The sequence below is a fragment of the Heptranchias perlo genome, chromosome 3, assembly GCF_035084215.1.
Source record: "Heptranchias perlo isolate sHepPer1 chromosome 3, sHepPer1.hap1, whole genome shotgun sequence".
NCBI lineage: Eukaryota > Metazoa > Chordata > Chondrichthyes > Hexanchiformes > Hexanchidae > Heptranchias > Heptranchias perlo.
In genome coordinates this window covers 68,596,858-68,621,067 of record NC_090327.1, presented here as the reverse complement: position 1 = coordinate 68,621,067, position 24,210 = coordinate 68,596,858, and the positions used below count along the sequence as shown (strand labels likewise).

Genomic DNA, 24,210 nt, shown 5'->3' with positions numbered 1-24,210 from the left:
CAGCTAATCTCTAGGGTAAGAAAGAAACAGACCACAATGTATTTGGGGGATAATTTTCCCTGAGGTGACCCGCAAGTTGTAAAATTACTTTACTTTTAAGCTTGCCATAGGCTAGAAGCTGATTCGAATTTCTAGTCCTTGCTCCAGGAAGTTAAAGGACACTTACCGTGGCCCATGTTCTTCTGGACATTTTAAAAAATAATTAAATGATGCATTTTTAAAATACAGCAGAGATGCTGCAATTGGCTTCTGTCATTCTGGGCTAGAGAGAAGATTCAGTATGGGGTCCCACTCCCGATTGCTATCTGGTGACTGTTGCTGGAAATGGATATATATGAACATCAGGTGAGGCTAGGAGTAGGCTCAGTTGTGATGTCCTTTATGGATGAATATGCTGTCACTATCTACACTCACATAGAAACATAGAAAATAGGAGCAGGAGTAGGCCATTCGGCCCTTCGAGCCTGCTCGTCCATTCAATATGATCATGGCTGATCCTCTATCTCAATACCATATTCCCACTCTCTCCCCATACCCCTTGATGCCTTCTGTGTCTAGAAATCTATCTAGCTCCTTCTTAAATATATTCAGTGACTTGGCCTCCACAGCCTTCTGTGGTAGAGAATTCAACAGGTTCACCACCCTCTGAGTGAAGAAATTTCTCCTCATCTCAGTCCTAAATGTCCTACCCAGTATCCTGATTCTGTGACCCCTCGTTCTGGACCCCCGAGCCAGGGGAAACATCCTCTCTGCATCCAGTCTGTCTAGCCCGGTCAGAATTTTATGTTTCAATGAGATCCCCTCTCATTCTTCTAAACTCGAGTGAATACAGGCCGAGTCGACCCAATCTCTCCACGTACGACAGTCCTGCCATCCCAGGAATCAGTCTGGTGAACCTTCGCTGCACTCCCTCCATGACAAGAATATCCTTTCTTAGGTAAGGAGACCAAAACTGCACACAATACTCCAGGTGTGGTCTCACCAAGGCCCTGTGTAACTGCAGTAAGACATCCTTGCTCAGGTACTCAAATCCTCTTGCAATGAAGGCCAACATACCATTTGCCTTCCTAACTGCTTGCTGCACCTGCATATTTGCTTTCAGTGACTGGTGTACAAGGACACCCAGGTCCCTTTGTACATCAACATTTCCCAATCTATCACCGTTTAAATAATACTCTGCCTTTCTGTTTTTCCTTCCAAAGTGGATAACTTCACATTTATTCACATTATACTGCATCTGCCATATATTTGCCCACTCAGACAATTTGTCTAAATCGCCTTGAAGTCTCTTTGCATCCTCCTCACAACTCACAGTCCCACCTAGTTTTGTGTTGTCAGCACACTTGCAAATATTAGATTTGGTTCCCTCATCCAAATCATTGATATATAGTGTGAATAGCTGGGGCCCAAGCACTGATCCCTGTGGTACCCCACTAGTCACTGCCTGCCACCCCGAAAAAGACCCATTTATTCCTACTCTCTGTTTCCTGTCTGTTAATCAATTCTCAATCCATACCAGTATATTACCCCCAATCCCATGTGCTTTAATTTTGCACACTAACCTCTTACGTGGGACATGGTGGTGGTGGGGGTCGGGTGGCGTGGAGGGAGGCTACCAGCACTAATGGCATGTTTTCAGTCATTCTGATTTATTTTAAAAAATGTCAACTAATGTTTTTCAACCTTTATATTTAATCTTTTTGTGGTGTACGATCAACATAAAAAGCTGAGACGTCCAGAGAAATCTTTCTACTTGTTTGCTTAAAGAAATTTCTGATGAAAAAGAACTGTGTGCCCCCATCAAATGTTTTTCATACTTGATGTTTATTCTTTTTACAGTTGATAAGAAACTGAATCTGTTCAACTTTGGGTTGTGTTAAAAACTATAGTGAGTAAGTTCCTGGGACTTAGGTTTTAATATTTAAAAAAAAAAGTCTACAACACACTTGACAGCACTGCTGTTTGTTTCTTTCTCCTTGCCTGTTTCAATTATGTTCTTTTGTTTCATTAGCTTACATCTGTGTATCGATGGGCGAAAGTTTTATTTATTTTTTCAACACTTTCTGCTCTGGTTCTGACTGACTAGTTGCTGTGGGGCAGAAAAAGAGATGCGTGGGCCTGTTTTCACTGTAATAGTTATCTATCATGATATGTTTATATGACACCAACACTTATAAATGCCTTTGTTTGTTGCAGAACAATTAAAGGTTCCCTGAAGATATGTTCTAAATCACTGATCTTTGAACCAGATCAAATAGCAGAACCTATTTTAAAGGTACAGACAGTAAGAACTGTTTTGCATGTTGACAGTACCTGATGTGTATTAGTATATATTTATGTATCTCCAATGTGGAAAATTGCCTAGGTATGTCCTGTCCACAAAAAGCAGGACAAATCCAATCCGGCCAATTACTGCCCCATCAGTCTACTCTCAATCAACAGCAAAGCGATGGAAGGTGTCGTCGACAGTGCTATCAAGCGGCACCTACCAATAACCTGCTAACCGATGCTCAGTTTGGGTTCTGCCAGGACCACTCTGCTCCAGACCTCATTACAGCCTTGGCGCAAAGATGAACAAAAGAGCTGACTTCCAGAGGTGAAGTGAGAGTGACTGCCCTTGACATCAAGGCAGCATTTGACCGAGTGTGGTACCAAGGAGCCCTAGTAAAATTGAAGTGAATGGGAATCAGGGGGAAAACTCTCCAGTGGCTGGAATCATTACCTAGCACAAAGGAAGATGGTAGTGGTTATTGGAGACCAATCATCTCAGCCCCAGGGCATTGCTGCAGGAGTTCCTCAGGGCAGTGTCCAAGGCCCAACCATCTTCAGTTGCTTCATCAATGACCTTCCCTCCATCATAAGGTCAGAAATGGGGATGTTCTCTGACGATTGCTCAGTGTTCAGTTCCATTCGTTACCCCTCAGATAATGAAGCAGTCCGTGCCTGCATGCAGCATGACCTGGACAACATCCAGTCTTGGGCTGATAACTGGCAAGTAACATTCGTGCCAGACAAGTGCCAGGCAGTGACCATCTCCATTAAGAGAGGGTCTAATCACCTCCCCTTTACATTCAGCGGCATTACCATCGCTGAATCCCCTACCATCAACATCCTGGGGTCACCATTGACCAGAAATTTAACTGGACCAGCCACATAAATACTGTGGCTACAAGAGCAGGTCAGAGGCTGGGTATTCTGCAGCGAGTGAGTCACCTCCTGACTCCCCAAAGCCTTTCCACCATCTACAAGGCACAAGGCAGGAGCGTGATGGAATACTCTCCACTTGCCTGGATGAGTGCAGCTCCAACAACACTCAAGAAGCTCGACACCATCCAGGACAAAGCAGCCTGCTTGATTGGAACCCCATCCATCACCCTAAACATTCACTCCCTTCACCACCGGCGCACAGTGGCTGCAGTGTGTACCATCCACAGGATGCACTGCAGCAATTCACCAAGGCCTCTTCGACAGCACCTCCCAAACCCGCAACCTCTACCACCTAGAAGGACAAGGGTAGCAGACACATGGGAACAACACCACCTGCATGTTCCCCTCCAAGTCACACACCATCCCGCCCTGGAAATATATCACCGTTCCTTCAACGTCGCTGGGTCAAAATCCTGGAACTCCCTACCTAACAGCGTCGTGGGAGAACCTTCACCACACGGATTGCAGCGGTTCAAGAAGGCGGCTCATCACCACCTTCTCAAGGGCAATTAAGGATGGGCAATAAATGCTGGCCTTGCCGGAGACGCCTACATCCCATAAACGAAAAAAAAATTTGAAATGTTTTTCATCTACCGCATACTTATTCCTCACAACTGGCTATTCGGTGTAAGCTGGTAGGGTTTAAATTTGCCATATACTTATTATATTTACCTTTCAGACCTTCCAGCTCATGATTTGCATCTCCAATATAGGTGGTGCTATTTTCCAAGGCGCCACTCCCTTCATATTACATTTTTTTCCTGGGTACGATCGTCTTCTGGCCCCAGAGTCAGAGCTTTGTCCCTGGCCAGATTAGACCCTTGCCCCAACCTGCACCCACCACCAGAAAATGTGCCTGGTGCCCTAGGTCACTCTGCCGGCCACCACCAGCAGCTTTTGGCAGCGCCCTTCCCTGCCATGCTACTCCACCCCACCAGCTCCCATTCAAAAGTACAGAAAGGAAGGAGAGAAAGAGAGACACACAAGCATGAGAGGACACGAGGGAAAAGGAGAAAATAATTGATCACAGTTGCACAAGCAGAAAAGCAGATTGATTTGAGAAAGTGTTTGTTTTGATGGATGATGCTTTTGGACCCTTGTGCACTCGAAGTTGTGCTATGTTTTCTTTGTTTTTGGCCAGGGTTGGCATTGCCACATATAAAATGTGATCGTTTCATTTAAAAGTAAAATTTGGACTGACTGTAATAGTTTAACTTTTTTGATGGGTTGGTGTCATTGAAATAGGTGCTGCAGCTGTAGGCAGGTAATGCAAAAGATGTGCTATGAAATTCCTTACTTCTCAACTGCTCCATTTTTTTTTTAGCAGAAATAGGTACAAAACATGGCAATGATCAGAAGTTTCCATCTAAATTTATATTTTGTTGTAATACAAAATGGAGTATAAAATACCTCTTTATAAGAGTTGTTTTTCATGGGAGACTCCCTGCAAATATTGGTATTTTCCCACAGATCCCTTTTGCTAAAATTTCCAAAAGTCACCTTCAACGAGCCAATAATACAGTGCTGTTAGTGCGGACTTTTATTAATATCGACAACAGAAACATTGTGCTTGGATGCCGATCTGTTGGAATTGTAGATGCATTAACAGAAATCTAGGTTTCACATTATGACCTCATGAGTCCTTTGGGAACATCTTGTTGACTCAAGAATATGCAAATTTCAGTTCAAAAACCACTGCTTTACAATCCATTCTCGGATAGCATTACTACAAGGCTCCGCTCTTTAGTACCCGATATGTAAAATAATTTTATACGTGTACAATTTTGAACTAAGATGGGAATCTTTCCACTGTGAAGTCTGCCATTAGCAGTCTGTGTATAAAGTCTTTACATTTCTTGAATAATAATTTGCTGTGTTTGAACTCTGGTCCTTGCGTATAGAGATTGGAATTGTTAATGTACACTGACCTTTGAAAATTTGCAGTTCCCTTTCAGAGACTGCAGCAGAATTGAAGAGAAAGAAGATAAGAACAGTAGTAATCCTTTTGAAGAGTGAGTTTAGACTTATCTATATACACATTTTCAATTTCATTTGAGGTACAGTAGCCAGTGGTGAATTCATGTTTATTTGCAATAAAATATTCTTTTCCAGAAACCAAATTTGTGGATTCTGCATCACGTGCCGCCAGGTAAGGACCTCTCCATCTTTATTTCTCTTGCATGCACTCTGTCTCTCATGCTCACTCTTTCTCTTGCTTGCTCTCTCACATGCAGCCACTGTTTCTCATGCTCACACTTTCCCTATCACTCAGTCTATCACTTGCTGGTTCTCGTGCTGTATTGCTTGCTTAGTGCCTCCTTCCTCCACTTTTGTTTCTCTTTTTATCTCTCTCTCTTTCCCTGCTCTTTTTCTTGTCCCTCTTCTTACTGTTTTCAATCTCTCGCTCTCTCTCGTTTGCCTTTGCAACCAAGGCCAGGGAAAGGTAGCAACACTGGAATCTGGCAAGTAGGTTAGAGGCTGCAACATCGGGTGCTTAATGGGAAAAGGCTATTTGCTATACTGGGAGAGAGTAGTCTGAGAGACTCTGGGTTGCTGCTTTCCATGGACTGTAGGAGCAGGGGTGCTGACGTATCTAGCCTCAGCAGCCTTCTGTAAGGCATTTTTAGGGTTTGTTTTGTGGGCTGGCCAAGATTTGCCTCAAGCCTCTCTCCCATTTGCAGCATTGAACCACATTGAGTGAGGTTAATAAAAAGTGTTTGCCTCCAGAAACAGCTGATCTTTTGCTAGGAAATAAAACAGATGGTGGCTTGAAGTATATCCCACCTGTAACATATAACCCCTCTTAATCCATCCTGGAACAGATGAAATAAACTCTCCCCTTCAACAAAATGAAGTTCCTGCCCCAAATAAAGTTGCCTTTAAAACATATTCACTAAATTCTTACCCAGGGAGATTTTATTTTGAACTAAAATCAGTAGAAGGGGTTGTATTGGCTGGATTTTTTTGCAAGGATATAAAATTTAAAAATGACTCTGAGCTGCCCACCAGCAGAAATAGCTGATCCGTTGGATTATAAAACAGACAGTTAGCTCTGCCAATTCTGTTGCCTGGCACGCTGTTCTCCTCCAGTCAGGACCTGCCTCTGCAATTCACTGCTCCAGCTTCCATTGGGGAAGGATATTTAGAATGCATGGATATTGTGCATTGGTGTGTAATTAGCATTACAGAAGGTTAACCTACTGAAATAGATTTCATCTGTTTCCTTGAAATTAGATTTATTCTAACCATTTCTGAAACAGTGCACAAAATTGATGTCATGAATTCGGTGTTACCTGTAACAAATCCCATCCCCTCCAGGGTGCTCTCCAACGTACAAAATGGAATTTAAGTAATCCTTTTGAAGATTGAATCTCAGAAGCATTCACTGTGTATGGAAGCATCTCCATTAACACCTGGACATTATTGCAAGAAAATGTCTTCTTCAGCTGAAGTTAAATTCTGTTATTTGTGCTATGTGGGTACAATGGCTCAAAATTTAATAATGTAAAGCCCAAATTAATTTACTTTTATCATTTTTAAAAAAGGCATCTATATTTAAGGGCAATAACATAAATTCATTACATGCACTGGAATCATTAAAACTTCTCCAAACAACTGCTGTCCTGTAGAAATGCTACAAATCCTAGTTAGTGTTTGGAGGTGAATAATTTTCACTCTTCTCTTCAAAATGTAAATGTTTCTGAATAATCTTTTTGAGGAATATGGCATTGGTTTCATACTAAATTTTAATGGTCTGATTTCTGTAAATTTTCTTGTATTCTTGCCAGAACATATTTTTAACATAGGGACTATGTATTGATTACAACAAAGGAAAACTTTAAAACCAATGGAGCAATAATCCTGGAAAAATTAGCAGTATTTGTTTCTAAGGCTTTCCATTTTTTTTATCACTTTACATTATTAGAGGGCACACATCAGCACATCCATGTGCCGTGGAATAGTTAAGAGTGTGAGTTCATGTCTATGTTCATGCTGAGTTTTCAGTTTCAGCTGTGTCAGCATGACATGGCACAAGATGGAGGCAAAGAAATTGGACAGTTTCAGAATGGCATTGGTGGAAACCTGAGAACAGGTCCACTTGCCTGCCATTTTGAGTGTGGATGATGCATATTTCAGTGACAATTTTGGGAAAGTGGAGGAAACATAAAGGCTGCAAGGGAAATCTTGCCCTTAAGTTACTCCAGCACAATAATTATAAACAAATTGGCTGCATTATATTGTATGTGTCAGAATTGCACTGACTACCAACTAAACTCGACTTTACTCTTGAAGTTGCAGTTGAAGACTGCAAATTTGGGACTTGAACTGTTGTATTTTGCAGTGGCAGTAATTGTGTTTTGTTTTCTCTTTTAGATCTGCTTAATCAAAGAACAAAGTCTAGTGGCTCCATATAAAATTGAAAGAGTAGGTTGATGGGTCTCCCTTATTTTCCTTAGTTATTAAACTTTGTTAGTGAACTGTTGAACTCTGTGTATGTGTGCACTAAACTTAATCCTATAAAAGAACAGAATGATTTTAACTTGCATTAAAATATGTATAATGCCTGCAGCAAGCCCTCACTGTGTTTGATGTATTCTTTGCTTGTACCGATCTCTTGAAGTATAGATCAGTGTGATCTGATCAGAAGTTCATTGTAACTCCTTTAAAATTAAATTTATCAGATTGTGACCTTTGAAGATGTGGTATTTGTAGACCTGTGCCAGGCACCTCCTGCATTAGGCGAAATTGCATTGGCCCCAGTTTGTTTTGTAAGTGTCTCAAGTGGCCTTATTACTGTAGATCCACCTCACCTATATGAAGGTGAGGATGGGTGAATAGATTAAATTCTACTTGCCCATTCAAAAGCCCTTTTTTGTTTGTTTTAATTTATTTATTTTTTCAAAATCATTTAGTGATGCTTTTGTTCAGAGTATTACTCAAGTATTTTTGTCACGTTTTTATCTGTTTACTTGAGCTAGTGTTGCTGCTTTTGGCAAGATTTCAGTTATGTGTTACAACACAATTATCTAACTATTCTGGATGGTCTGCCTGTGAAAAATTGCAATGTATAAGCCTTTGCAATGTATTTATATTTGTACAAGTAATATCAGATGTGATATTGATGTCATTGCATACCTTGCCCTTTGAACTATCCAGACTATGCCTGTTCAGACTGAAAAGTCTTGTGTTAAGGTTTGCATGTTGGAGTGGACTACAGAGTCTGTTTTATTTTTGTGTTTCTCTTCAAGCATTTTAACCCATCTTAACATTTAGGTCACGTCAGGAATTTGTTATTGCAGGATAAAGCAGATTGGGAGCACTACAACAGGCAAATTCCGGTCTGGTTTGCCTCCCTTTTTAAACTGTAATTGCATATAAGGTGGACCAAGAGTAGAAGTGATTTGCTTTTAGTTGATAAAGAAAACAAATATTTCAGCTGATAAGTTTTTGTAGCATATGTAGCACACAAGGCTTTTTAGCAGACAGTAGGGATACTTATAGCTTTCCTAATATAAAAAGCTAATAATTTTTTAAAAAATGGATTTATTTAAAGTTTCAGATGTCATTTTTTTAAATGTTTGTGGTAAAATTAGATAAATTCACAAATATACAAATCCCTGTTGTGTGAATTTTAAATGATGCTCAATTCCTTTACAATGTGAGGTCAGCGATGTTTTGTGTAAGGCAAGTTATTTGTAACTTTTTGTTCTGGGGGACGAGGGTCAGATGTGTCCTAGAATTGAGCTCAATTATGCAAAAATGTAAGTATTATAGACTACATTTTCTATGTGGTATATGAATGCGTACAGGGGCGTTTGCAGCGAGACACCACACACCTGCTGTTTTGTCTTTTTTATGCCTATCATTTTCTTTTTGTACAAGTATAATTTGCATAATTTTTGAATGTGTTCGTGTTCACATAAATTATGCTATAATACATTTCTAAAAATGCAATGGAGGTAGTTTGCCTCCATTGCTCAATTACAAAAATAATATATATTTTTCTATTCTAGATGCATTCTTTAGACTTAGGTGCCAGGTCTAATTTTGCAGATTGGAACGTGTTTTTGAGGGGGGGGAAAAGGATATCAGTCATAGGCAGAAATTAGATAAAACACTGCTGTCCAAGCTTTTCCCAACACTTTTTCTGTCTTTACAACATTTTTGCTTGAGCCACCATGCCAGGTTATAAAATTAATCCCTAATCACAGTATATTGCTCATTGATTCGAGGTTCTTGCAACCCTTGTGGACAAGTGCAGGGACTGCGGGGAGGACGAGCAAACTGACCACGACACCGTGGTACAGGAAGCCGTTCAAGTGGGGGGAGTAAAAAGGAAGGTGGTTGTAGTAGGTGATAGAGGATAGACACTGTTCTCTGCAGCCAGGTGCATGAGTCCCGAAGGCTATGTTGCCTGCCCAGTGCCAGGGTTAAGTACATCTCCTTCGGGCTGGAGAAGAACTTGGAGTGGAAGGGGGAGGATCCAGTTATCGTGGTCCATGTAGGTACCAACGACATAGGTAAGACTAAGAAAAAGGCTCTGCTGAGAGAGTTTGAGTAGCTAGGGACTAAATTAAAAAGCTGAACACAAAGGTAATAATCTCTGGATTATTACCTGAGCCACAAGCAAATTGGCATAGGGTCAATAGGATCAGGGAGATGAATGCGTAGCTCAAAGATTGGTGTGGGAGAAGTGGGGCACTGGCACCAATACTGGGGAAGAGAGAGCTGTTCTGCTGGGACGGATTACACCTGAACCATGCTGGGACTAGAGTTCTAGCGAACGGAATAACTAGGGAGGTAGATAGGGCTTTAAACTAAATAAGGGGAGAGGGTCCCGGTGGAGAGAAATCTAGAATGCTAAAGAGAAAAGACAAGGAAGCAGTGCAGGAAAGTGATTGGGGTAAGGATAACCAGATTGTGTCAGGAAGGGACAGAGCGAACAAACAAAAGAGTGTACTAACAAATAGGGACTGGGTAAGAAAAAATAGTAATAAGACAAATCGGGCCATAGTACAAAAAAATGTTAAAAAGACAGATCTAAAGGCACTGTATCTGAATGCACGAAGCATTCGTAATGAGGTAGATGAATTAACAGCGCAAATAGATGTAAACGGATACGATATAATTGTGATTACGGAGACATGGCTGCAGGATGACCAAGGCTGAGAGCTGAAAATCCAAGGGTATTTGATATTTAGGAAGGACGGGCAAGAAGGAAAAGGAGGTGGGATGGCGTTGTTAGTAAAGGATGAAATCAGAGCAATAGTGAGAGAGGATTTTGGCTCAGAAAATCAAGATGTAGAATCAGTCTGGGTGGAGTTAAGAAGCACCAAGGGGCAGAAAACATTGGTGGGAGTTGTCTATAGGCCTCCAAACAGTAGTGGTAATGTAGGAGATGGCATCAAACAGGAAATTAGAGATGCGTGTAACAAGGGTACTACAGTAATCATGGGTGACTTTAATCTACATATAGACTGGCCAAACCAAATTAGCAATAATATTGTGGAGGATGAATTCCTGGAGTCTGTACGAGATGGTTGAGGAGCCATCTAGGGAGCAGGCTATCCTAGATTGGGTATTGAGTAACAAGAAGGGGTTAATTAATAATCTTGTTGTGCAGGATCCTTTAGGGAAGAGTGACCATAACATGATAGAATTCCTCATTAAGATGGAAAGTGAAGTAGTCCAATCCGAAACTAGGGTCCTAAATCTAAACAAAGGAAACTACAACGGTATGAGTTGGCTATGATAGATTGGGGAGCTTCATTAAAAGGCATGATGGTGGATAGGCAATGGCTAACATTTAAGGAACGAATGCATGAATTGCAACAGTTATATATTCCTTTCTGGCACAAAAACACAAAAGGAAAAGCGGCCCAACCATGGCTAACAAAAGAAATTAAGGATAGTATTAGATCCAAAGAGGAGTTATATAAAGTTGCCAGAAAAAGTAGCAAGCCTGATAATTGGGAACAGTTTAGAATTCAGCAAAAAAGGACCAAGTGATTATTTTTCCCCTCTTAATCAGAGTATGAAAGTAAACTTGCAAGGAACATAAAAGTGGACTGTAAAAGCTTCTACAAATATGTAAAAAGAAAAAGATAACTGAAGACAAATGTAGGTCCCTTACAGTCAGAAATGAGAGAATTTATAATGGGGAACAGGGAAAGGCAGAGCAATCAAACAAATACTTTGGTTCTGTCTTCACACAAGAGGACACAAATAACTTCCCAGACATGCTAAGGAACCAAGGGTCTAGTGAGAAGGAGGAATTAAAGGAAATTAGTATCAGTTTAAAAAAAAAATAGTGCTGGAGAAATTAATGGGACTGAAGGTCGATAAATCCCCAGGGTCTGATAATCTGCATCCCAGAGTACTAAAAGAGGTAGCCATGGAAATATTTGGATGCATTGGTTGTCATCTTCCAAAATTCTATAGATTATGGAATAGTTCCTGCAGATTGGAGGGTGGCAAATGTAACCCCACTATTTAAAAAAGGAGGGAGAGAGTAAACAGGGAACTACAGACCCGTTAGCCTAACATCAGTCGTCGGGAAAATGCTAAAGTGTATTATAAAGGATTTGATAACAGGACACTTAGACAATATCAACAGGATTAGACAAAGTCGACATGGATTTATGAAAGGGAAATCATGTTTGACAAACCTACTGGAGTTTTTTGAGGATGTGGCTGGTAGAATAGATAAGGGAGAACCAGTGGATGTGTTGTATTTGGATTTCCAGAACGCCTTTGATAAAGTCACACGTAAGAGATTAGTGTGCAAAATTAAAGCACATGGGATTGGGGGTAATATACTGGCATGGATTGAAAATTGGTTAACAGACAGGAAACAGAGAGTACAAATGAATGTGTCTTTTTCGGGGTGGCACGCGGTGACTAGTGGGGTCACAGGGATCAGTCCTTGGGCCCCAGCTATTCACTATATAAATCAGTGATTTGGATGAGGGAACCAAATGTAATATCTCCAAGTTTGCTGACGACACAAAACTAGGTGGGCTTATGAGGAGGATGCAAAGAGGCTTCAAGGAGATTTAGACAAGATTAGACCTCCCAAACCTGCGACCTCTACCACTTAGAAGGACAAGGGCAGCAGGCACGTGGGAACAACACCACCTGCACGTTCCCCTCCAAGTCACGTACCATCCCGACTTGGAAATATATCACCGTTCCTTCATCGTTGCTGGGTCAAAATCCTGGAACTCCCTTCCGAACAGCACTGTGGGAGAACCTTCACCACACAGACTGCAGCGGTTCAAGAAGGCGGCTCACCACCACCTTCTCGAGGGCAATTAGGGATGGGCAATAAATGCTGGCCCCGCCAGCGACGCCCACATCCCATGAACGAATAAAAAAAAGACAAGTTGAGTGAATGGGAAAATACATGGCAGATGCAGTATAATGTGGATAAATGTGAAGTTATCCACTTCGGAAGGAAAAACAGAAAGGCAGAGTATTATTTAAATGGTGATAGATTGGGAAATGTTGATGTACAAAGGGACCTGGGTGTCCTTGTACACCAATCACTGAAAGCAAACATGCAGGTGCAGCCAGCAGTTTGGAAGGCAAATGGTATGTTGGCCTTCATTGCAAGAGGATTTGAGTACTTGAGCAAGGATGTCTTACTGCAGTTATACAGGGCCTTGGTGAGACCACACCTGGAGTATTGTGTGCAGTTTTGGTCTCCTTACCTAAGAAAGGATATACTTGCCATAGAGTGAGTGCAGCGAGGGTTCACCAGACTGATTCCTGGGATGGCAGGACTGTTGTATGAGGAAAGATAGGGTCGACTCGGCCTGTATTCACTCGAGTTTAGAAGAATGAGAGGGGATCTCATTGAAACGTATAAAATTCTGACAGGGCTAGACAGACTGGATGCAGAGAGGATTTTTCCCTTGGGGAGGTCTAGAACGAGGGCTCACAGTCTTAGGATACGGGGTAGGACGATTAGGACTGAGATGAGGAGAAATTTGTTAACTCAGAGGGTGGTGAACCTGTTGAATTCTCTACCACAGAAGGCTGTGGAGGCCAAGTCACTGAATATGTTTAAGAAGGAGCTAGATAGATTTCTAGACACAGAAGGCATCAAGGGGTATGGGGAGAGAGCAGGAATATGGTATTGAGATAGAGGATCAGCCATGATCTTATTGAATGGTGGAGCATGCTCGAAGGGCCGAATGGCCTACTCCTGCTCTTATTTTCTGTGTTTCTATGTTTCTCTTGAAGACTATATGGGATGCCCACTGTGTTATCCTGTTCCTTCTCAAAGATAGGCAATAATACTGTCAGACCAGTACACACAACCTTAAACTGCTTGGCCAGGTTTTATAACAGTTTAAGTAATCCACAGAAGCCAAAAGAAACTGCAAGATATTAAAAATTAAAATGAGTCCACAAGGGGTCAATGTATCCATTCTAGAATGGTATCCTTAGTCTGATAGGCAGCAAGACTTCTAAATATAGCAAGTTTGTTTCTTGATAGATCTTCAAAATGAGATGTTTGTGAACAATGCAAATTTTAGTTTGCCCGAGGAATTTGGTTGCCTTTGCCAGAACTAAAGCTTTGCAGCCAGGGTTGTGTTTTATGCCTTGATGTTTTCATTTTAAAACTATTTCTTTGAAGAAAACAGCAGTTCTTGTGCATTGTGAGGTGAGGCTTTAGTGTTTGGATGGAGTTATGCCCTATAATGAATTCTTATAAAGGCACAGTATTTTGTATAGCCTAATAAGCTTTGAAACAAGTGGAGGAAAACCTTTCAGAGCAGACATTTCTCATTGAATACGATGTCTTGGTCTAATTATATATGTCCATTTACATGTATGACAAGTTCAATATTTATTTTTGGTACGGTTATAGTGAACTGTACAGGAGAGATTTAAAAATAAACTGATTCAAACAATGGGGTCCTCACATTGACCTCCCAAAGATCTAGCTGGCTGAAGCCATTTATTTTTAAATTGAATTTACTCTGACTATCTAAAATTACATCAAATAGAATCTCTCTTATTTTAAAGTGATTACATTTTCCCTGTATTGTAAAATTTAGTTCATGTATCATTGACAAGTTCAGTATTTATTTTTGGTACAGTTATAGTGAACTGTACAGGAGAGATTTAAAAATAAACTGATTCAAAGTAATTTGGGTAATTTAAGTAATTTCATCTACTGCTTAACTAGGGCCCAAAGGACTACGTTTTCAGGATAGAGGACACTTCAAAAGCAGAAGATGTTGTGCAAAGTTTACTTCAGGTAAAATGTTATGAAGTGAAAGTACTTTTACAAGTCATTTCTGTGATTCCTTGTAAAATATTATTTCTTTCACCATACATACTTCATCATGCGTATGTGATTTTCTACAATGGGGAATGTTTTCCTCACCACTGTAGGCACATTGCACTTGTGAGCTCTGTAACAAACTCTTTATCCCACATATGGAGATCAAACATAAGTCACAATCTCCAAGTACAGCTCTACAACGTATTTGTGCTATCCATGTTCAAACATGGCTCAGAAACCTGGGTACGCACCAAAGTAATGAATAGGCAAATCGATGGATTTGATTCTAGATCACACACTACTAAAGGTTAAGCCTCAGGGCAAAATCTTAAATGAGATTTTACACAAACTGATTAACCACCATTGCCCTGGTTGGTTGGTCATTACAAGCTCCTCTTGTATGGACTCCCCATGCACCATCTGACCCTACCAGAGCATTCACCACCAATATGAGAAAGGCCATGAGGCAGACCCAAAACAAAATGGGATGACAACATAAAAGTGCTCTTTAACACCATGGCCCTTACTGCCCATGAGGTTCAAATGAGAGCCCTGAAACATAATGATTGGAAGAAGCAGCAACGTCCTCTAATGGATAAATCCCTAGATGATGATGACCTTACATTGCTGTGGGAATTTAATTAAATAGTTATATACAGCATCAGCTGAGTTGCTAAGTGTTTGAAGTTATTTGCTTTGTGTTTATCTTAACAGTAACAACAATAGTAGTTTTGGTTAAAATACTTTAGTTCTATAATAAACCTACTAAAATGATTAATTATGAATGTTCCTTTCCTAGCTTCACAGAGCTTCTCAGTTGGACAAAATGGCAGACCAGATTGCCATGGTAAGTGATTTCTGCATGAAGATACAAGTACATGTTTTTTAAACACTTAGTGTAGCTATATTTGTTTTATTGAATTTAACTCCAGAATCAAGTTATGGATAGCAGGCTATTTAGATTCTGAGCAATAAAGCATTCCAAACAAAAATCCAGTCCCAAATCATTCTTATTAAATTTGTGTTCAACTTCATGAATTGTAATCAAATGAATGTAATTTTTGTCAGGGTTTGTAAAGTTTAGAAAAGTGTGCATGTATATTTGTAATGAAGTAGTTTCTTTTACACATTGTGCTTTCTTTAAATATCAGTTAATTTAATATATCAACATTAAAACTAGTTTATTGCTTTAATCTTAGCACATTACTTTCATTTTATTAGTACTAATGTTTTTTTGTGTAAAACCTTTTTATATTCTCTCTCTCTCTCCCATTGTAGATCACAGCCATCTTGCAATCTCGATTGGCTCGGACTTCATTTGATAAAAATAGGTACTATACACAAGATTTAATGATTAGATGTGTAATATTCAGCCTATTTATATGTCTATTAAATAGTGTTTTGTGATCTAATGCACAAGATTCAGAACAGGTTACCAGTATCTAAATCGAAATTTCCACTGCTTTTAGTTTTAAGTAGTTTTTGGTGGGGAGTGCTAATAGTACTTGATCATAACACTTGGTTCTCACTGTTTACTGTGCAGTGATGTTTTTACTGGGTGATGCTTTACTAATGAAAGCATGTAACAAAATAGTAGAAATGAAGTGAAAAAAACTTTTCTTGTAATTTCTGAAATTTTTTGCACTTTTACTTGTACTACTAGACTAGGTTATGAATGCTGGACAAATTAAGAACCAGTTACTGAAGCAATGTTCGTTAGTTTTGATGTAACTTTTTCGAGGACTCTTGACTATGTATGTGAATGTGTTTCCTCTTTTTTTATTTCACTGTCTCTTGTGTCTTAGAATATTTTTAATGCTGTGCTTTTTTAATGGAGCAAATGGTATTTGATAGTCAACAAATAAATAAATGTTTATGGCTAGATACTTGGATGACCAGCTACCCAGGAACAAATCTGTCAGATGAGCCATTTCTCCTGCCAATAAGAGGTTAAAGCAGGATCCTCACTGCCGGTTCCGGTGCATGTTAAAAGATAAAATGGGCTGAAGAGTATGAATCTGATCATATCTCATGAAGTTAATTTTCAACTTTGGGTTAAAAATCTACACTGCTTTAAGTAATATTGTTGTATTTTCACCCTCCACCCCAACCACTACTATAACAGCCTGCATTTATATAGTACTTTTAAAGCAGTAAACGTCCCAAGACCATCACAGAGTCGGACAGAATGAGAAGAATTAAGGGAAGCAGCCAAACACATGATCAAAGTGTTTTGAGGAGGTGTTTGAAGGTGAAAGGGAGAGTTCGAGTGTAGTGTCCAGACAGTGGAAAGCTGCTTTCTTTGCAATTAAATACTGGGAAGACCAAGGTCTTCGATCCCCACCACAAACTCCATTCTCTAGCCATCAACTCCATCCCTTTCCCTGGCCACTGTCTAAGGCTGAACAAGACCCTTCGCAATCTTGGCATCCTATTTGACCCTGAGCTGAGCTTCTGACCCCATATCCTCTCCATCACAAAGACCCCATACTTCCACCTCAGTAACATCACCCATCTCCACCCTGCCTCAGCCTATCTGCTGCTGAATCCATCATCCATGCTGTTGTTACCTCTAGACTCGACTATTCCAATGCTCTCCTGGCCAGCCTCTCATGTTGCACCCTCTGTAAACTTGAGCTCGTCCAAAACTCTGCTGCCTGTATCCTAACACGCACCAAGTTCTGTTCACTCATCACCCCTGTGCTCGCTGACCTACGTTAGCTGCAGGTCCGACAATGGCTTGATTTTAAAATTCTCATCCTTGTTTTCAAATCCCTCCATGGCCTCGCCGTTCCCTATCTCTGTAATTTCCTTCAGCCCTACAACCCCCCCGCCCCGAGATCTCTGCGCACCTCCAATTCTGGTCTTTTGCGCACCTCCGATTTTCATCGTTCCACCATTGGGGGCCGTGCCTTCAGCTGCTTAAGCCCTATGTTCTGGCATTCTCTCCCTAAACCTCTCCATCTCTCTCCCTCTCCTCCTTTAAGACACTTCTTAAAACCTATCTTTTTGATCAAGCTTTTGGTCACCTGTCCTAATATCTCTGTGGCTTGGTGTGAAATTTTGTTTGATATTGCTCCTGTGAATCGCCTTGGGATGTTTTATTGTGTTAAAGGTGCTATATAAATGCAAGTTATCACCTTATGGCCTGTTGCTGCTGACTAATCAATTTCAGGAACCAATTCCTCCAACAGTATTTGGTAAATGAAAAGAAAACTTACTGGAATTCAAGCACCATAACAAAAAAGTAATTTTATGATCTGTACAGTTTTGTAATTTGTATAATGTCTGTTTTCTTATTAAGCACATTGCTTTTAGGCTGATATTGTTTGCTCCCCATATTTTAGCAATCAGTGGTAACTGATATCTCTTGTAGATTTCAGAGTGTTACTGAAAGGCCCCACATGGAGTGTGTGGCTGAAATGGTCACTCCTTTGGTGTCTAATCCTGGACATGTCTGCATCACAGACCAAAACTTGTATTTCCAGCCTCTGAATAGCTACCCAGTAAGTTATTTGCTATCATTATATTACACAATATAATTTCAATATTTTGTTTAGAATCTAGAAGATTCCTTGATGTTGTACATTTACTGTTAAATCTTAGTAATTTTTTTTGTAATTCTTTTAAAAGGTTTTTAAATTGTTCTTTTCCCACTCAGTTTTTTTTTAAAGTTGCACGCATCCCTTGTTGACTCACTGAGTCTGTCTCCTGCCTGTTGTTGTGCTGAGCCTTACAGACCAAGAAATCCCAGATTTAATCAGTGGCGGCTGGTGAACTGTTTGACAAGTGTGGCACACACTATACAGGCTGAGCCACGCCAGCTTGTTACCATGGCAGCGGGCCTTTGCACATGTGCAATCAACTATATCTTTACACTTTTTCAATCTGTTGTAGTCAAACTTGTTGGAATTATTTTCTCATTTTATTTTAACTTTATTATATCACATTGAAAAAGCAGCATTTCAGAATCCCAAATAATTCACCCAAAGCACCAAGGAATTTGGTGTTTGATGTTGGTTCTCGGGTGACCAGGACACCAGTTAAAATAGATTCTTGTTTGTGTAGTATTTAGGTTAAAAAGTTTAAAGACTTGTAATGAATTTAGTGTTTTTAATAGTTTTCACATTTGACATTTGTTAATATTTGTAAGGAAAAGAATGAGCAAGTTACTAATAATTTGAGTTTTTGGATAAGAAAGGATTGATTGGCTTGTACAACTTCTAAGGATGCATTTAGCAGTCCTACTTTAAAGTTGTAGTGTAAACAAAGAGTCAGAAGTGATCATGGTCACACTTGGAACGGGAAAACCCAAACTACTGAACCCTGATTTCATATAATTATGATCTTCAACAGTTTGGGTACCAAGCTATTTTTTCCCGTGTGTGTAGTCTTGTAAAGTCATCACATCAGAATGCCACCTGGCATGAAAACTGGCTTCAGAAAGAGAAAGAAAATAATTTGCTCTCCGATCGCTGTATGCTGTGTAAGTGCACCCTGAGTCAGCCTGTTGACCGTGATGCTGCTTAGTATTGGCTGAACTATATTCAGTGAACATGATCACTGCATTAAATGTGAAAATGTGTAGGTTATAGTGTGAGAGACATCTTTGCTCACAGGGCTTTTTATGGAGCTCAATAATCCTCCCATTCTCAATTGGCTAGTATGGAGTAGGCATGTCTGGACTGATATAAGCCAGGGATTATCTTTGGCATGTCTGCTCCACAGCAAAGGATCTTCCTTTGTCAGTCTGGTAGCAACTGATCTTATTGAGATATTTTTTCCGAAGTCTCTGTTTATGGTGCATTGAAAGGGATTCCTGTTGCCTAACCTCATTCCAGCCTGTGAACTGTATACAGGCTACCAGGGATGAATGTTTAGAGAAGAGAAAAGTGACAAAATATTTCTCCCAAACCAAAAATTCCAATTCTTTTTTAAATTAATCTAATATGGAAGAATTGACAAGAAAAGTGGGTCTCCGAGACAATTAGATGTGTTTCTGGTCAGAAAAGGGACTGAAACCTATCCTCACAAGGGACAGGCTTACCTGTTAAATAAGGAACACACCTATGACAGCGCATATCCACAGAGTTGTCGTCTTCGACATTTACTTTGTGGTCTACTATGTGTAAGGTGTGCAAGCACTGAAATTCAGAGCTTAAAGTTTTGTGACCAGTGAGTACAGCCATCTCTTTCAGTCTCCTAGTATTTGGGTGCATACAGGAGAGCATTTTCTTGAGGCTCACTTCTACTGAAACTTCTGCAGTGTATCTGCAATGTAATTTTTGGTGCAGAAAAATATTGAGATCTGAACAGACTTTTATTATGCAATACTGAGATACATTGTAATCTGATTTCTCGTGCTTGAAGCCATACTGCATCATATATTTGATGTAGTTCAACATGTTGCAGTTTCTTCAACCGTTGCATCTCACATCACACAGTAAGCATGATTTCTAATTTCTTTGTCATAACTATTTGAAGTACTTAGTGAAGCTTTTAGGGTGAATGACTGACAGAATATCAAAGAAATCAGCATATAGGTTGCACTCAGGTGCACACTTCATAAAAGCCTGAGTAAATGTGTGACACCAACATCTTGTTTTATACTACTCCTAAATAACTGATAAACTTTGCATTATCATCCTATTATGTGTTTTAGGAGCCAGTTGTACAAATAAAGTTGCATGATATAAGACGCATTTACAAAAGGCGGCATGGATTGAAACCTTTGGTGAGTAACTGGTGACTTTAATTTGATTTGTTTGACTTTATTTTGCAACAATTTACATCAACAATCAACGTGCGTAAATAAAATATTTTAAAAATTGGAAAATACTTCAATCATTGTTCGGTGTTATATTTTCTAATATTATCCATAGTACACCAAGGTACTATGCTTTTAAAGTGAGACCTATACTTTAATTTTACCATAGAACTTTGGAGGTTATACAATGTTTGCTGTCATATGGGTTGACCTCGAGTAATGTGGTGACATTAACTACTTTTTTTTTGCCTACTTCACTCTCTCCCTTTAGGGTCTTGAAGTTTTTTGCACAGAAAATGACCTTTGTTCTGATATCTACTTGAAGTTTTACAACTCCAAAGATCGTGATGAACTCTATTACTATATTGCAACCTTTTTAGGTCAGTTAATTTACAAATATGGTACCCATGTATTTTAACTGATTTACCACTTAATTGTTGAATATAGATATAAAATGCCAATTCTGGGAAAAGAAAATGTAACCAATTTTCTTCTCTCAAATCTGCTTGAAAACTGACTACATTTTTGTAACTGAGATAGGCTGATTTAAGTGGTGGTCAGCTTTGGAACTTGACCTGGTGTCCATTTGGTCAGCTGAAAGTGATACAACACATACCATTTTATTTGTTGACATGTCAAAGGATTATTTTGACATATAGCAAAATAATTCAGTAAAACCAATGTCAGACTTGTGCACATTGAACTTATACTTTGATATGATTCTTTTTCAAGTGAAATCTTGCAACAAAAAAAATATTGTGAATCACTGTAATGTCCTTTTCTGCCTGTTTCTGATAATTTGTGTAAGCAATGTTCAGGGACAATCAAGGGAGCTGGCATAGAAGATTTATGAAAGCCCACTGTGCAAAGAAGCTGAATTGATGCACAGTAATGATTGCTGAAATACTCTGCATTACTAAATAATAATTTTAGCTCCACCATACACAGTCTGACTATAACTCCTCCAAGCTAGCTCCCTGTTTTCAGTCACTATTTAAATAAGTGTTTATCAGAAATATTTTTATAGGACTACTTGATGATGAGGCTTCTTCTCTACTTTGCATTTTGTGGCCTAGCAGATGTGAATTTATATAACTGCAACATTGCAACATCAATGAAAATGAACTTTGTTTGCTACTTCTGCCACGTACCATATGTTATCTTCATTCCACTTCATAACTTAACATTGTAAATTGCCCCACAAGTATCCACATTTTGAGCAGTTTAAGGGTTTTTAGCTTCCAATCAGAATAATAAAGTAACTTCTTGTTGCTCGGTTTGTCTACTTTTGCGGCTCGACCCAAGTCTAAATCATAGGCTGCATTGGTAAGGGTGAACTGAGGTGCCAACATGGTAAGAGGTGGGATTTATGTCCATAAATCCCTGCGTGACTATTCCCAATCTCAGGGGAGATGCTAAGTGAATTGGGTCCTTCTCAAGGCTACGGACCAAGAGCTGGAAAGTGGGATTAGGCTAGATGGTCCTTTTTCGGCCGGCACAGACATGATGGGCTGAATGGCCTCCTTCTGTGCCGTAAATTTCAATGATTCTTTGTTAACAGAAGGAAGGAAAACAAGCAAGCCACAATTGGGTTCTTGTGCACCTGTTTCCTCTGTCACAGAATGTTACACATCATGGCAATGGAACAATGAAGATGAGGGAGATAAATTAAGTCAATTGTTTGGGTTTAATTTGTTTGGTTTAAATTTTTTTTCAGTTATTACATGAGGTTTTTAAAAAAAATATAAAATCCTTGATCTTGCCCACTACTGTAGCCACCTGCAGCCCTACATCTCAGCTTGCACATTCTGCTGTTCTAACTCTGATCTACATACAGCAGGAGTAATTTTGATGGTTTAAACGGATGTTATACATCCCTCCCGATTTTCATTTCCAACATCAATGGAAATGAAAATCAGGAGAGATGTAAAACGGGTGGCTGAATCGATATCGGTCATTTTACACTATCACCCAAAGTCAAAATTACCCCCAGTGTGTCTACGTTATTCTCCCTCTCCCCGCCGCGACCCCCTCCCCCACTCAGCAATCAGTCCCCTGGACTCTGGAATACTCTTTCTAAACCCCTCCACCTTGCTGCCTCTCTTCCTCACCTTCAAAAGTCTTCTACCTATCTTTTTGACCATACATTTGGTCACCTTCCCTAATTCTGCTCTTCCTACTCCCCTTGATATTCAATAGCATTACCATCGCTGAATCCCCCACCATCAACATTCTGGGGGGTCACCATTGACCAGAAATTTAACTGGACCAGCCACATAAATACTGTGGCTACAAGAGCAGGTCAGAGGCTGGGTATTTTGTGGCGAGTGACTCACCTCCTGACTCCCCAAAGCCTTTCCACCATCTACAAGGCACAAGTCAGGAGTGTGATGGAATACTCTCCACTTGCCTGGATAAGTGCAGCTCCAACAACACTCGACACCATCCAGGACAAAACAGCCCGCTTGATTGGCACCCCATCCACCACCCTAAACATTCATTCCCTTCACCACCGGCGCACCGTGGCTGCAGTGTGTACCATCTACAGAATGCACTGCAGCAACTCGCCAAGGCTTCTTCGACAGCATCTCCCAAACCTGCGACCTCTACATCCTAGAAGGATAAGGGCAGCAGGTACATGGGAACAACATCACCTGCACGTTCCCCTCTAAGTCACACACCATCCCAACTTGGAAATATATTGTCGTTCCTTCATCGTCGCTGGGTCAAAATCCTGGAACTCCCTTCCTAACAGCACTGTGGGAGAACCTTCACCACATGGACTGCAGCGGTTTAAGAAGGGGGCTCACCACCACCTTCTCAAGGGCAATTAGGGATGGGCAATAAATGCTGGCCTTGCCAGCGACGCCCACATCCCATGAACGAATAAAAACAAATGTCTGTTTCTCTCCTCACCCACCCACCTTTGCCTCAGGAGTTTTGCTGTGGTAAAGGTACCATATAATTGCAAGCTGTTGTTCGGCTGTCTTCACACATCACATGATGATATTGGCCAAGGATCCCAGGGCCCCTATCCTTCTCCTGAAAGAAGAGATAGTGAGTGAGATGGGGAGTAACTAAACTCAATTTATTAAAACTATGTACCAGCAAAAGCCTTTGAGAATAAGTGTAAATCTTTCCTAATTTAAAAAAAATAAAAACCATTATGACATTTCATTTCAATCTGCAAAATATTCACAATTTAAAAGAATAAGATGAATACAGAATTACTGGTTCCTTTATAGAAAGAAACTACTATTTTTAGTTATATTCTGAATCAGTAATTGTGACATGTTTTCTTCCCTGCTGCCCACCACCCCCCCCCCCCCCCCCACCCACCATCCCTCAAAATTTCTTTCCACAGAAAATCACATTACCGAGCACACGGCTGAAAGCTACATGCTACAGTGGCAAAGAGGACATCTCTCAAATTATCAGTATCTTCTGCACCTCAATAATCTGGCTGACCGCAGCTGTAATGACCTGTCTCAGTATCCCATCTTTCCTTGGATCATAGCTGATTACACTTGCTCAGAACTAGGTAACTTTGATATCAATCATTATTTTCAGAAACTTAAGGGCACACTTGTACCTTAAAATCAGCATATTCTTTTAAATTGTGTTTTGTATGTATCTGTGTGCAGATATAATGGCACATCTCTAACTTTTGTTTTATAACAGATCTGTCAAATCCTGAAATATTTCGTGACCTTAGGAAGCCAGTGGGTGCCTTAAATAAAGAGCGGCTAGATCGATTGTTGGTAAATGTTCTTTTCAAACAGCAAACCATTTTTTGGTGATATAATTATATCAGTATAGCTTGTCTGCTTTTTGGTTGAATGTAAATCTCCCGATGGCCAACTCACTATTGGATAACCATTGATAATTCCAGATGGTTTTTCCATTTTATCATTTGGCCAGATCTGGTGTTCAGGCT

The 24,210-nt window shown here is 40.0% G+C and overlaps 1 protein-coding gene across 1 annotated transcript in view; it reads left to right on the top strand.

Annotated features, from left to right (window-relative positions):
* The window catches only part of nsmaf (neutral sphingomyelinase (N-SMase) activation associated factor), a 100,694-nt gene that overhangs the window by 13,100 nt on the left and 63,384 nt on the right, over window positions 1-24,210 (top strand). Inside the window, exons 3-14 of the mRNA XM_067980109.1 lie at window positions 2,197-2,275; window positions 5,152-5,219; window positions 5,320-5,356; window positions 7,582-7,632; window positions 14,408-14,479; window positions 15,306-15,353; window positions 15,785-15,837; window positions 17,883-18,012; window positions 20,169-20,240; window positions 20,545-20,653; window positions 23,638-23,814; window positions 23,955-24,034. Coding sequence (XP_067836210.1) covers window positions 2,197-2,275; window positions 5,152-5,219; window positions 5,320-5,356; window positions 7,582-7,632; window positions 14,408-14,479; window positions 15,306-15,353; window positions 15,785-15,837; window positions 17,883-18,012; window positions 20,169-20,240; window positions 20,545-20,653; window positions 23,638-23,814; window positions 23,955-24,034 — 976 coding nt within the window. The remainder of the gene's footprint in view (window positions 1-2,196; window positions 2,276-5,151; window positions 5,220-5,319; window positions 5,357-7,581; window positions 7,633-14,407; window positions 14,480-15,305; window positions 15,354-15,784; window positions 15,838-17,882; window positions 18,013-20,168; window positions 20,241-20,544; window positions 20,654-23,637; window positions 23,815-23,954; window positions 24,035-24,210) is intronic.